Raw genomic sequence first — 13,025 nt, forward strand, 5'->3', positions numbered from 1 at the left:
CTCTGGAGATAAGTAGTCACAATCCTCAAAAACAATGCTTAAATTGTGGTTAACGTACAAGTTTTGCTCATAACCCTCAAACAAATTTATTTCTTTTCTTGTCTCAGACATACGAACGGCAACAAATGTAATAGAAAACATGCAATTATCCGGTTGATTCGGTTATCTACAATTATTATATTTTTTATACGCCTGGGTAATCAAGTTGCAGTGAGTTATCGTCTTCAGCGAGTTTAGGTACCACTCACGCAAAAAGGTAAGTTTGCGAAAAAAAAATCTCAATTAATTATTAACAGGGGGAAAACAATGTTAAAGTTTTCTCATATAAAAACATATTTTTTTATGGTCTCGTGATATCAGACACAAGAGTGTTTGTGGGAAAAAATACATACTAAGTTGAGCTCGACAATTGGTATCGTCTACGTTTTATTTGAAATAGATAACTTAAATTACAGTTTGTCATCATGTTAAAAAATAATTCAAAGACACGCGATCTTTTCGGAAATCTGTATATTTTTTTTCTTATGCATTATTTACATCGTTCGATCAACAAAACTTTGGCAGTTTAACTTTCACATTCTATATCACCCTTGTCTCACATTCGAACTATAACGGCACCAAATCAGGGAAGACTTCGCGGTAATATTCATTCACGTATGAAGTCATCGCTGTTGATATTATTTGAAAATTTGCTACTTACATACTACTTTTTGTTCGGGTTATTTTGAATAGGACTTTTTTTTAATATGATGTAATTCTATACAGAATGAGATCCATCTGTCTTTACTAGTAACGCTTGCTGTCTTTGTTGTACCTAACTATGTACAGAACTGTGTTCATAAAAAAACTTGCGAAGGATATTTACAGTATAGAAAATATTTACATTGGTTCATTCATAAAGCTTACAACTAAATAAAAGCATCTTTTGTGCATTTAAAAGATAAAAAAACACAGATGAATATTATCACATGATGTTAGACTGATATAAATTATAAAATAAAAATACATAGCACGGTTCATTTTTTAGCCTGGAATGATGAGTAGTTAACTTTCTAACCGGAACAAAATGGAAACTCCAATGACTAGCAGTGAAATGGAAATATTAAATATATTTGTCGAACGTATAATACTACCAACACTGCATTTCAGCTCATGCTTCGGATAGTAACTGGTAGGAGGCACTTCTTCGCTGGTTTACATCGCTCACCACGTAGTTCAAATTCGTTACTGCACATCTCCTTGCATGAAGGGCACATTACTGCCCCCTTGTGCAACCAACCACCTGCTATAAGTCGAACGCTCAATTCTTGTCCAGCATAGAAGCATTCGTAGGAGTAATTTGCAATTATGATATGTAGACGACCTTTTTCGCATTTGTAACGATAACATCCAGATCCCCAGTGCTGCCATTCGCGAGTCTGGCGGCAGGATCGTTCTTCCCACATATGTTCGCTGTGGTCAAAGCATTTCGAATCATGTCCGTATGATTCTAAGGCAAAGTTTTTCTCTGGCTCTGGAATAAACAAAAAGTATTATCGATTAGCACAGCATTACTATAGGGGCGAGATATGCATTCATGCTCGGGATAACTAGCACTTATGTTTCACATATCTTTTTTCGTATTATATTTACCAAAATTAGGTCTTTTTTTAGTAGTCTAGGTATTGATCACACTCCAATTTGGTATTATTATGGTATTAAAATATTGTTTGAAGTTATCAAAACTACCTCAATGAAGTATTGATTAGCTAATGAGTACTGCTTGAGGTTTTAACTACTGTTGAAAAAATCATTTCCGAAAGAAAACTATAGAAAAACTACCTATCTAACTTATTATTAATGTATGACAATACCTGATCAAGCTATCAGTTTTGTGTTTGCAGAATATGCGTAATACTTTTTATAAAAACGAGCAGGAACACATCCCGAGGAAGAAAATTGCTACAGAATAACAATGTTAGGTTTTTCAATATGGTATGAAAGAGCCCTGCATAAGAAAAACCAAAAACAAATACCGTAAAACGAGTAGGGGGGCTGGGGGCAAGAAGGACACCTTAAGATATATAGGTTCAAATCATGGTTGATTAGCACATGTCTTGAAGATTATTCCAGTGTAGGGGCAAGCTCAGCTCTTATTCTAAATGATGTTATCGATAGATTACAAAAATATAAGAAACACATGATGATTTGAGATTTTTGAAAATGTCCCTTCTTATGAGGTTTTTAAACGAGGCACGGGGCAAGAGTGCCACTCGTATGGGGCAAGAAGACCACCAGAGCAAAATGCCACAAATTTTGTATATTATTATTTTCCCGCCTAAAGGATAAATTGTAGAGTAAGTATAGATAAAAACTGAGGGATAAAAGTTGACTTGTAGTTAAAAAGAAATTTTACGAAATTAATTTAGTTTTCATCTCATTTGACTGTAACAATAATGATAAACATTTTCAGAAACCATTTTGAATGTTCAAGATGATTTATTTTGATTTTATTTAGTAGGAAACATTGATTGAATGCAATATTAAACAAGAAAAATAAAAGTTCATTTGATTTTATATGAGAGAATTGCGGTGTCCCTCTTGCCCCATAAGACATACTTTTATTATATATGTAAAATTTAATGTCAAAAGGACCTTTCCGAAAAAAAATTCTCACAGCTATATCAAACAATTGAAAATCATCAATACTGTGCGGAAAAATCAATATGTTTTGTATTTATTGGGAGTCAAACCTTGTTTTCCAGTCTTACATTCTTATAATATTTCGCATAATTTGCGTTGGTGAGTTTAAGACATTTTTTCTAATTTTTTGTACTAAACATTTTTAACTGTAATATTTACACAACCAGGGCAGGCAATCGTCAGATTCGTCACAGTGCGATGACGAAATAAAAAAAGACATCGTCATCCAGTATACTGGATATATATGACAACTCTGGCAGGTCGTCGTCTCGTCATCGACGAGAGAATGCACGACGAACGTCAATCCAAAATCGTCAACGAACAACTTTGTCTTCATTCCGTTCGCTTCTCTTCCTCAAACGTAGGAGGCGTTTATTCTATATTCGCTTGCTATGCACAAAACGGCGAATGCCATCCCAGAATTGCTTGTATTGGCAATTTAACCCGTACTCCTCAAGCTTCAACAATAGCTCTGTTGGTAAGCGCGTGACGTTGACGATCCGGAGATCGTTTGTTCAGTTCCGGTCACGTTTTGTTTTATTTTTCAAAATAGGCTCATAATCTATCGACGCCACGGTTCATATTTTTAGTCGGCTCAGAGCTCCCGAACGAAGCTTCGACCATAACGAAGGAGGCTTATTTGTTCGTCATGACGCCGAGCCATTGTGGCGGACCAGTGCAGCAAATCGTCATCCAACGCTGGTTGAGTGACGATGACGATTCTGTTTTTAGTTTCGTCGACGACTTTTTCCATTTGACGGTGACGATTGTCTACCCTGTACACAACCCTCAATTAGTACTCAATTTATACTCATCCTGCGTTAAACATCAAAAAATTGATTTGAACTACGTGAAATTAGAGGTGGCACTCTTGCCCCGGGTGTCCTTCTTGCCCCATGTCCCCCTACCTTTGATAATGCGGGTAACTTTGATAGTGCGTTACCCACCACATACTAAACGAAATAAAATAATATCGATTGATCAGTTAATCAAAACGAATGCATAAGTAAAGAATATTAGTATGAGACTTCATATCAAAGCTATTTTCATTTGAATCAAGAACATTTGAGACTTAATATACAAAAATTAAAAATTGATGCAACTTTAGCAATTTCGAAACGTTTACAAACAATCTGTTCTACAACCACTATTTGATATAGTTTTGAAGAGTTCGTCACTTATATTCCATAGCCTAGTTATAATGGAACTTGAATATGGTCTCAAATTTCTTAGCGAAAACCATTTTTTCAAACTAGGACCATTTTTGTAATCTAAGTCATACATTTCCATATAACGTTAAATGCCTAGAAGTACGCAATGCCCTATAATTTTTTTTTGTTGGTAGCGATAGGGGTAGTACTGGCACTCTTAATCTGCCCTATGCTCCTCCCCAGCATTTGCTTTTATAAGCCTCTATTGCGTTCATCACACAGACGTTCCTAAGCAATGTTGCTCAAATGGTCACTGTGTACCCTAGCAGCAATCAGCCCTTACCGTAGTTTTGCAGTCTAGTACAAACTATGATAAGGCCTGAAATGCTACTAGAGTGGTTAAAGTGAAGAACGAAATAGTTTTATTAAAAGGTCCTCATTCCCCATAACATTTCATCACTCACTATCGTCACACTTCGACACTATCACGTTTATCACCGATTATCACTCATCAACTTTCGTAATACACTTCAGATATACTTTCCATAATATCACTTTTCACATCACACCATTTTCATTTACCATCTGTTGGGATTACTAAGTAATTAAAAGATATTCAATTTAAATGTTTCATTATTTGTGTTGCTGTAGAGTCATTACTATCCAAACTACAATTTAGCACTATCAACAAAGTTACAGTGAAACAAAATCACTTCAAGCCATTTTTCTGCACTCGCTGTCATTATAAACACTTTTATCATGCATGTTTGAAGAACTAGGCAATAATATATTATATTCAGAGAAATGATTGCAAATTTATTATGGCCTTTATTAAATTAGTACAGTTCACATCATTATACATCATCATTATTATATTTCTAACAAAAGTATCAGAATCACTTCCAATTTCATTTTTAAATTTTCATCACCATAGATTTTATTATAAACACACTATTAGCACCAACACAATCACTAAATTTAATAACAACAAGTGTTACGCGCAGTACCACCAAACACCCATTCTTATGTTGCATTATAAAACGATTGATCACACGTTAGCTTCGAAACTTAACAACCATTACTGATTAGTACAAAGGATGCTACAGCTCGTGGTAAACGAACTGAACCATCAACAACCAGCACTGGTTCATAAGTAACTAATGAGCCCTGGCGGTCCCTTCGTTCGAAGAGGACCTGATAATATGCCGAAACATATTAACAGATCCTCCGCCTGAATGCCTGATAAATCATGAACCGTTAGAGGTGTGCCAAAGTATTGGGAAGGTGATATGTTTCACAGACGGGTATTATTATGGTGCACCTTCTACTTTGGCACCGTCAAACCCTGTGATCGTGGCCAAGGAAGTACGCAATGCCCTATAAATGTAACGTAATTCACTCAATGTTGTTAGATTGATACTCAATTATCAAAGTAATCCCAAAACAGAAAACCGACTTCTGATTATATCAAAAATTATTTATCCATTCAAAACAAATCCTTTGGCAGTCGATAGCTAGAATGCCAGTACTTGTTTTAAAAATATAAATTATAATTCTTCGAAACAGCATGCATAAATATTCAAGTTTTCTTCGATAAAAAAAACTATCAAAGTTATCTCGTTTTACGGTAAACAAGACCGTAAGACCAAGCCTATTATAAAGCCATATTTGTAGCTCTCTGTCAAAGTTCTATGCCTATTGATAAAAGAGAAACATAGTTATATCACGTCAAAGTTAATTTCGGTATGTTATTTTGCATGAAAATCAACTTTCACGTACCAGTTGCTGGTGCGAACATCCATATGGGACAGTTATGCTTTTATGAGCAGCTCGGTGTTACGTCAAATCTTGATGGTGTCTTTGGTAGACTTACTCTTTACAGTCCAATGGATAAAAGCGCTGCAAGGATTACTTTATGGCTGGAGGAATTTCTGCCATCATCAATAGGGAGCCGATGCTGGGGTTATGGACCCTTTGCGTATTTTGGACCCCCTACAGAATAACATAAAATTAACACTCAAAGCAACCTTATTCCTATGAAAATCCACCGGGGGAACTTCGATCGCATTGTTAGTCAACAGTTTCAGACAAAATATTTGGTTCGAGATAAATAAATACAGACATTTGAACAGTTTTGTAAATGAAACCAAACAAGAGATGGAGAGGGTCCATAATACGCATTTCCAGGTAGGTCCATAATAGGCACGTCGACAGCGAGCCGGATTACATGGGAATCAAACGTCCATAATAGGAAACGTCAACTTTGTAAATATTCCTATTATGGACCCCGGGAGGGGTTTAGTTACCATAGCATTGAAACCCTAGTTTGTGTTTAAAGTGATGATAAATCAAAGTTACATTACATCTCAAATCTTCAAGAGCACAAATCCAAAGAACCCGACCGCGGCTCGAATTCTAAACATAATCAATTGGTGATGCTCACATGAATAAATTTTCAGCTTGACCCGCTATTTTGATCTCTAGTCTTGATCTCTTGAAAATACGAGGTATGGCTTTGATTCATCCTCACCTATTCCTCACTGGTCTAGTGCTTTTGCCCTATCGGTTACCCCCAAAATCGTATAGATTTCCTACTCTTGTAAGTTTTCCTACTTAGCAATTATAAATCAATCTACAGTATTGAACAGAACATTTGCATTTTTTTCCACACACAATTATCAGCTTCAATAGGAAAGAGCTCAGTTGTTTAGGGACCGATTTGAATGAAATTTTGATAACACGTTAGAAATAACTTAAATTTCAACAAATATGTTTTCCAATAACGAGCACAAAATTATTAATAATTTAACAAAAGTGGAATTTTCAACAAAATCTGGCTTCAGGAAACTTGTTTATCTTGTATAAATCTATTTCATGCAGCTGTTTCTTCAATTTTTTGAGTTACCGTCAAACGGGGTGACTTGCAACACTTTTCAACTTCAATCAACCAAAACCATGATCTAAACATCATATAAAAATATGAATACCTTTTAGAACTTTTAATGGCCGGCCCACCTACAGAATGGGATGACAGAAGATTGAATCGAATTATTTTGCCATATCAAAAGTCATCAAAAAGGTGAATTTTTTTAAATGTCCTTATGCGGGGTGACTTGCAACACTCAATGCTAATTTACTTTTTGCCAACAAAATGTTGGTATTTTTTATTTGTCACACTTGTTAAGTATTGTTATTCATGTATTTAAAGCATTGGAAACAGTACAACAGCATTTTGAATAACTTTTTGTAAGAAAATAATTGAGCTACTTTTGTATGGGAAAAATATGTGTTAAATCATCAAGGTCGAATACCTTAACTGAATAATATTTTTAATGAGTGTTTGTTGCTGATTGATGAATTATTACTCTTTTGATTATAAAGTAGACCTAACACAAAAGTTTTTCACTTTTATAAAACTCTAAATTGCTTGGAAATAAAGTGTTGCAAGTCACCCCGCATAGGTACATTTTTATTAAAAATACTGTTATTAAAAACTTGTTGCTACAATTTCGTAAAATAAAATTCGTCATATTATTAGTTATTAGTTATAGAAACACCAGGTAGAGTATTACTTTTGTATATTAAATCTATCCCATGTTTTTAAGTCACGATTTCGAACCTTCATCAAGCATCAGTTTCAAGTAATTTTAATGAATCATGTTTAATGTATAAAAATATTTATGATAACAGCTTTAATCGTGACTCTTACTTGAATTGTAAGTCAAACGTATTGAAGCACGGATTTGAAACGAATTTTCTTTTGAAATTTGTATTTTATAGCGAAATTCAGTTGTAAGTTACAATGTGTTGCAAGTCACCCCGCCGTTGCAAGTCACCCCGTTTGACGGTATGGCAGTTACCAAAATTTGTCAAAAAGATTCACTTCAGTCAAACCATTATTGCCTTTGAACTCGTAATTGGAATCACTCAAAAATATATGTTAAAATTCAAGTTACGTCTAAGGTCTGTGAAAATTTCGTTCAAATCGCTCCATAAATAACTGAGATCTAGCCTACCAAAGTTGGTCATTTTGTATGCAAAATACAATACTGTAATTTACTTGATAAAAGATTTGGATGTTACACACTAATCTTTTTGGTAGAATTTCGGCATATTTTGAAGCTTTATATTGAGATTGTCACCGTCTAGCGCTAAGTATTTTCCTTTAGACGAGATGATACCTTCAGTACACCAGATTCCGCTGATTTAAAGGAAGTTATGTGTTTGAATGTTTATCATAATACTGATATCATATACTGATCCAATAGCCGCTCACAGGGTCTTGTGGTCTTAATATAAAGAATAATTTAACCAATAAAAATAATGTCAGAAGGCTTCATTTGAAAATTGTTGATGAAGCTAGACGATATCCGTGCGAAAAAAAATGAATTTTTATACGAAAAATCCGTGTTTGCACATGTGACCGGTAATAGAGGCATGAGCGACTACTGGTGCACTGATGGTATATGTTAGCAGAGATTCGGAAATTTTGCCTGAAGAGCTGATTTTACAAGAGTTATTTATGCTGAAATTCTGTTTGAAAAACTACCTAGTTTAAAAGACACATAGATGTTAATGCTTTCAGTGGGCGATATTGCCCTTTGAATGAAGCACCACACTAAACAACGGACTAGCATGCAACTTCTAGTGGAACAGTCGAATTACGTTTCAGACGAAAAGTTTTCCGGACTGTAGTGGGAACCGAACACACGTTCACTCTAACCGCACGGCCACGAAGCCCACAAAGTTTGTACATTGATATTGACCATAATCCAAACAGTAATATTTCAGAATCGTATTAATTATGAATGAAATAGATGACTAATACTAATCCCTGTATCATGTAATGTAAGCATTATTTAGGCACATATATTATTCATATAATATGTATCTTTGAAATGAATTTGTTTCCTGATTGCTTTTAGTCCAAAGTGTCTCAAGGTCTAAAACGATTAGGATTCTGTGGCATACCGTAATACATAATGCACTAACGACACGTAGAGTATACGCGTTACTCAATATGTACTTACTTGGATTATTATCTTCAAATTGACACTGGGATCCGCGGACAACAACGTTTCTGCTCCGCCATGTGAATTCCTGAATGTATGGGCAGTGGTCCGCAAGTGATACCGAACCCCCATAAAATGCCTCCTGGCCTGCAGGAACATGCGCAAGCAAATCAAAGTTTTGATATTGTCTAGGTAGAGGACTCTCGTGTCGTATCAAATTGCACAAGGCCACTGAACTACGGTCATCAGTGCACTCGGTTTGAAGAGGATCTCGCTTTACTTTTGCGCAAAATGGATGAATGGAACGGCCTCTGAAATAAATGTAAAAATACATATAAAAATTGTAAATAGTTTATGATTAAAACTTACTAGCATTTTTTTGCTATTAGACTACATAGATTATGTGACGATAGATAATGAAGTAATAATTTAACTGATTCTCTTTTAGGAAATGAATATATTTGAAATTCTAGAACATCAAAGATTTGAATTGTTGGTAAAAGTTTACAAAAAATTAACATCGATTGCAAGCTCGTTTAAGGTTATAATTTAGGTGTCGTCCATTAAGTACGTCATGCTATCAGTGGGAAGGAGGTTCATATTTACACATTTACACATCAACTTTTTGAAGGTTTCGTATAAAAAATGAGACAAGGTTGGTCAAAAATAGTCATTTTTTCATACTTAATAGACACTCCCTTAGTACACCAAGTAACAACACTATTACAGCAGGGGATGGACCTGGTGTAGTGGTTAGAACACACGCCTCTCACGCCGAGGACCTGGGATCGAATCCCATCCCCGAGATAGTCACAAAAAATTTCAGTGACGACTTCCTTCGGAAGGGAAGTAAAGCCGTTAGTCCCGAGATTAACTAGCCCAGGGCTAAAAATCTCGTAAATAAAGATAGAAAAAAACACTATTACAGCAACTACAATTACTTCGATTCTGGTAAAATGTCTGATGAATTTTGGCATTTTCAAAGACTATGTTGAAATTGTAAATTATATATTCAATCCTTATGAGATATATAGGATTCTGAATATTCCGGTAGGACTGCTGAAATTCTAGGAGTATTACCGCAACCACTGTGCGCAATAGATAGAAGTGGTGAAGCAACCGAATTCAGTTATCTCTATCTCCATTTACATGTACCTACATCTAAGATGGAGCTTTCATTGTATTTGGTTGAGGATAGTTTAGAAGCGAAACATTGTGTCAGTAGTATTGACACAGAAAAGCATTCACAGTCAGTTTGCATTCCGTTGGGTACGCATTATGTACACCATACGAGTTCTCTATAGTAAAAAGAAATATCTAAACTAGCGTAATAGAATTAGTTGACGCAGGTTGAAAAATAAAAGTACACAGAAATATAAGTAACCTGTACGCTAATAATTTTATAATTAGGCAAATATATTTTTAGCTTTGAAGCTGCCCAATTTGGCAACTACAGGACTGTGTTTTAATCCTCTCAACTACGCCAACAAGGATTATCTCAGGAATTTTAGAATTTAGAACCAATTTTCATAATAGTTGCTAAATTCTTGAACAAATTATGATATTATATGGTAAGTCCTGAGATATTCAGTATCTTTAGCAACTAAGTGCGATTTTGTAATTTCGGCACTAATTATTGCGATGTCCATGCAATCTTAGAAAGCTGGCAAAAATTTCAATTTTTTGAGATTCCTGTGAATTTTTTTTTTTTTTTTTTTTCAGTGATTGTCTCTGGAACTCTAGAAACCCACCGATATCTTAAAAAGTCTTACTGATATCTTAAATACTCCCATCGGAACTCGTAGAATCCTACCATGTGCATACCTTATGTTGTTGGTGTTAATCCAATCCTTACAGCTCCTCATAGCGAAGTTACAACCCAACCCACGACCCCAGGTGAGGGGTGAGGCCATACTATAGTTGGCTTTATACCAACCCGAATCCTCCATCAACGCCAATGTGATTCGGGAAAAAGCAGAGCTCTGCGTATGTGTCCCAGTCATAGCTTCATTCTAAAATTTGAAAATATGTTTAACTAAACAATTAAAACTACAATATATACCTACTTCAAGTACTCGTTTTTCCCAGTGCGTCAGGGCTGTACCTTCTCCACCTTGATCTTCAAGTTCGGCTCCTTCCAGTTTCTGGCAGTTGAAATGCTCTCGTACCTCTTTAGCTACTCTGGGGGTTACCATCATGTCTATAGTCCTATTGATGTAACCGCCTCGCACTGCCCAATGGTCGCGTACAACTTTTTTGATCGTCTGTTCGCTCCACTGATGGATCTGTAGCCTAAAGTAAAAAAAAAAACAGTGGTGTCTAGTATGAAAAGAGTAATGTGAAGCAAAAGCTTATTTTTAAGATACCTATATATCTCAAATCAAAATGGATGTTTCGAATAACATATTGTTAAAAGTACAATAGGATTTGGGAAGGTTCCCGAATGATGCAATTCACTTCGGTGGAGGTTTTTCTGACATCTACTAGACTCAATCAAAATCCAAAAAGTCTCCAATTAATAAGAAAAAAAAATTGAACTGTTCTGTGGCAGTATATAAGCATCCACATTCTAAGTTTCACACAATTTGACAAAAAAGTAGCTCTGCTAGTTTTGAATCTGTCTAATCGACATTTTTTTCAACAACCAATTTATAGACTGTTATGATAAGAATGCGAAAATGCACAAATGTTTAGTTTAGATAATAATCAACAATAGCAAATCAATTTCGACCTTTTGTCCTTTCGACCTTTTGTCTTTCGGCCTTTTTTCCTTTCGACAATTCGCGTTGTCTCCCTTTTAAAAGGCACGTATGCCTCTTGAATCTATGACATAAGGTCGAAAGACAAAAGGTCGAAAGGACAAAAGGTCGAAAGGACAGAAGGTCGAAAGACAAAAGGTCGAAAGGACAAAAGGTCGAAGAACAAAAAAGAAGGGACAAAAGGTCGAACATCTTTTTTCAAAGAAGGAAAAATTTCCCACCAAGCAAATCAATTTCGACCTTTTGTCCTTTCGACCTTTTGTCTTTCGGCCTTTTGTCCTTTCGACCTTTTGTCTTTCGACCTTTTGTCCATAAACCCAACAATATAATGATACTATCATTTGGGCTTCAGGCTACAAGAAATTTATCATTCGAAAAATATTTTTTTTTTTAGAAATCGTCATTTGGAAATTTTGCCTTATATGTTTTGAAGTTTCCAGCGAAGTCTCCTAATGTAATTATTTTACTAATAATAAACTCGTGGTACAAATTACTTGAAATAATCCTTACACTTATTACTAATTGGTCGGTGTTCAGACAGACCGGACTAAATATTTTTTTGGAGTTCTAAAGATACGTTAAAAACGTTCCATTCTTATTTTTCCGATGCTATTTTGATACAAATGTATCATCAAATAGATAAGTTCCATTATTACCGCAAATAATGTGAATATTTTGAAAATTGGAATGCCTGGGGTATATTTTCCGGAAACAATAAAAAAAAACACTTGGTCCAGTCTGTCTGAACACCGACCAATTGTCTTAAAGAATTCTAGCGTAACATTTGAAAAGAACTTAACTGCAAAATATAAACAAAGTTGATTTGTCATTATTCGCATCAATATCTACGTTAATAGTGTCCATCCCGGGAAATGAGATTTCCCGAGATTCCCGTTCAGTTTTCTGTTTCTCGGGATTCCCATTTTTGTCGGGATTTCTATATTTCCCGACAAGTTCTAGTTAATTGAAGAATTGGCCATCTATATTCAAACAAAAACATCGCACAATTTACTTTTCATGTCGATGGTACATCAGTAGATTACTAATTGTATTTTTATGTTTATAATGTTTTTCTTAATCAAACAGTTATTCATAAAATAAATATATTTTTGTTTCTCTTATAAAGAATATGTGCAATTCAAATATTCCGAGGGATCTATTTTAAAAATTAAGTAGACTCATAAAGTTCTTCATGGGCTCTGTTCAATGTAACAGTCACAATTTTAACGTAAGACTCTAGCTGGATCTTATTAGAGTGCTTGATTAAATTAATTCAATGTTGGCTAATATGATTTTCACTTAAGGGGTTGTCCATTAATTACGTAAGCTCCTATAGGGGAAGGGGGGTCTGAGATTTCTTACGCGCCATATAATTTATTTTTAATTTTCATACAAAAAAATCTTATCATGGGGGGAGGAGG

General features: G+C 35.0%; 1 protein-coding gene across 1 annotated transcript in view; it reads right to left on the minus strand.

Annotated features, from left to right (window-relative positions):
* Positions 1-492: 492 nt before the first annotated feature.
* The window catches only part of LOC5568281 (leishmanolysin-like peptidase), a 169,536-nt gene continuing 157,003 nt past the window's right edge, over positions 493-13,025 (minus strand). Inside the window, 5 exon segments of the mRNA XM_001657927.2 lie at positions 493-1,193; positions 1,196-1,513; positions 8,864-9,156; positions 10,670-10,857; positions 10,912-11,137. Of these exon segments, the coding sequence (XP_001657977.2) occupies positions 1,045-1,193; positions 1,196-1,513; positions 8,864-9,156; positions 10,670-10,857; positions 10,912-11,137 (1,174 nt within the window). The 3' untranslated portion in view covers positions 493-1,044.

Source organism: Aedes aegypti, chromosome 1, assembly GCF_002204515.2.
Source record: "Aedes aegypti strain LVP_AGWG chromosome 1, AaegL5.0 Primary Assembly, whole genome shotgun sequence".
NCBI lineage: Eukaryota > Metazoa > Arthropoda > Insecta > Diptera > Culicidae > Aedes > Aedes aegypti.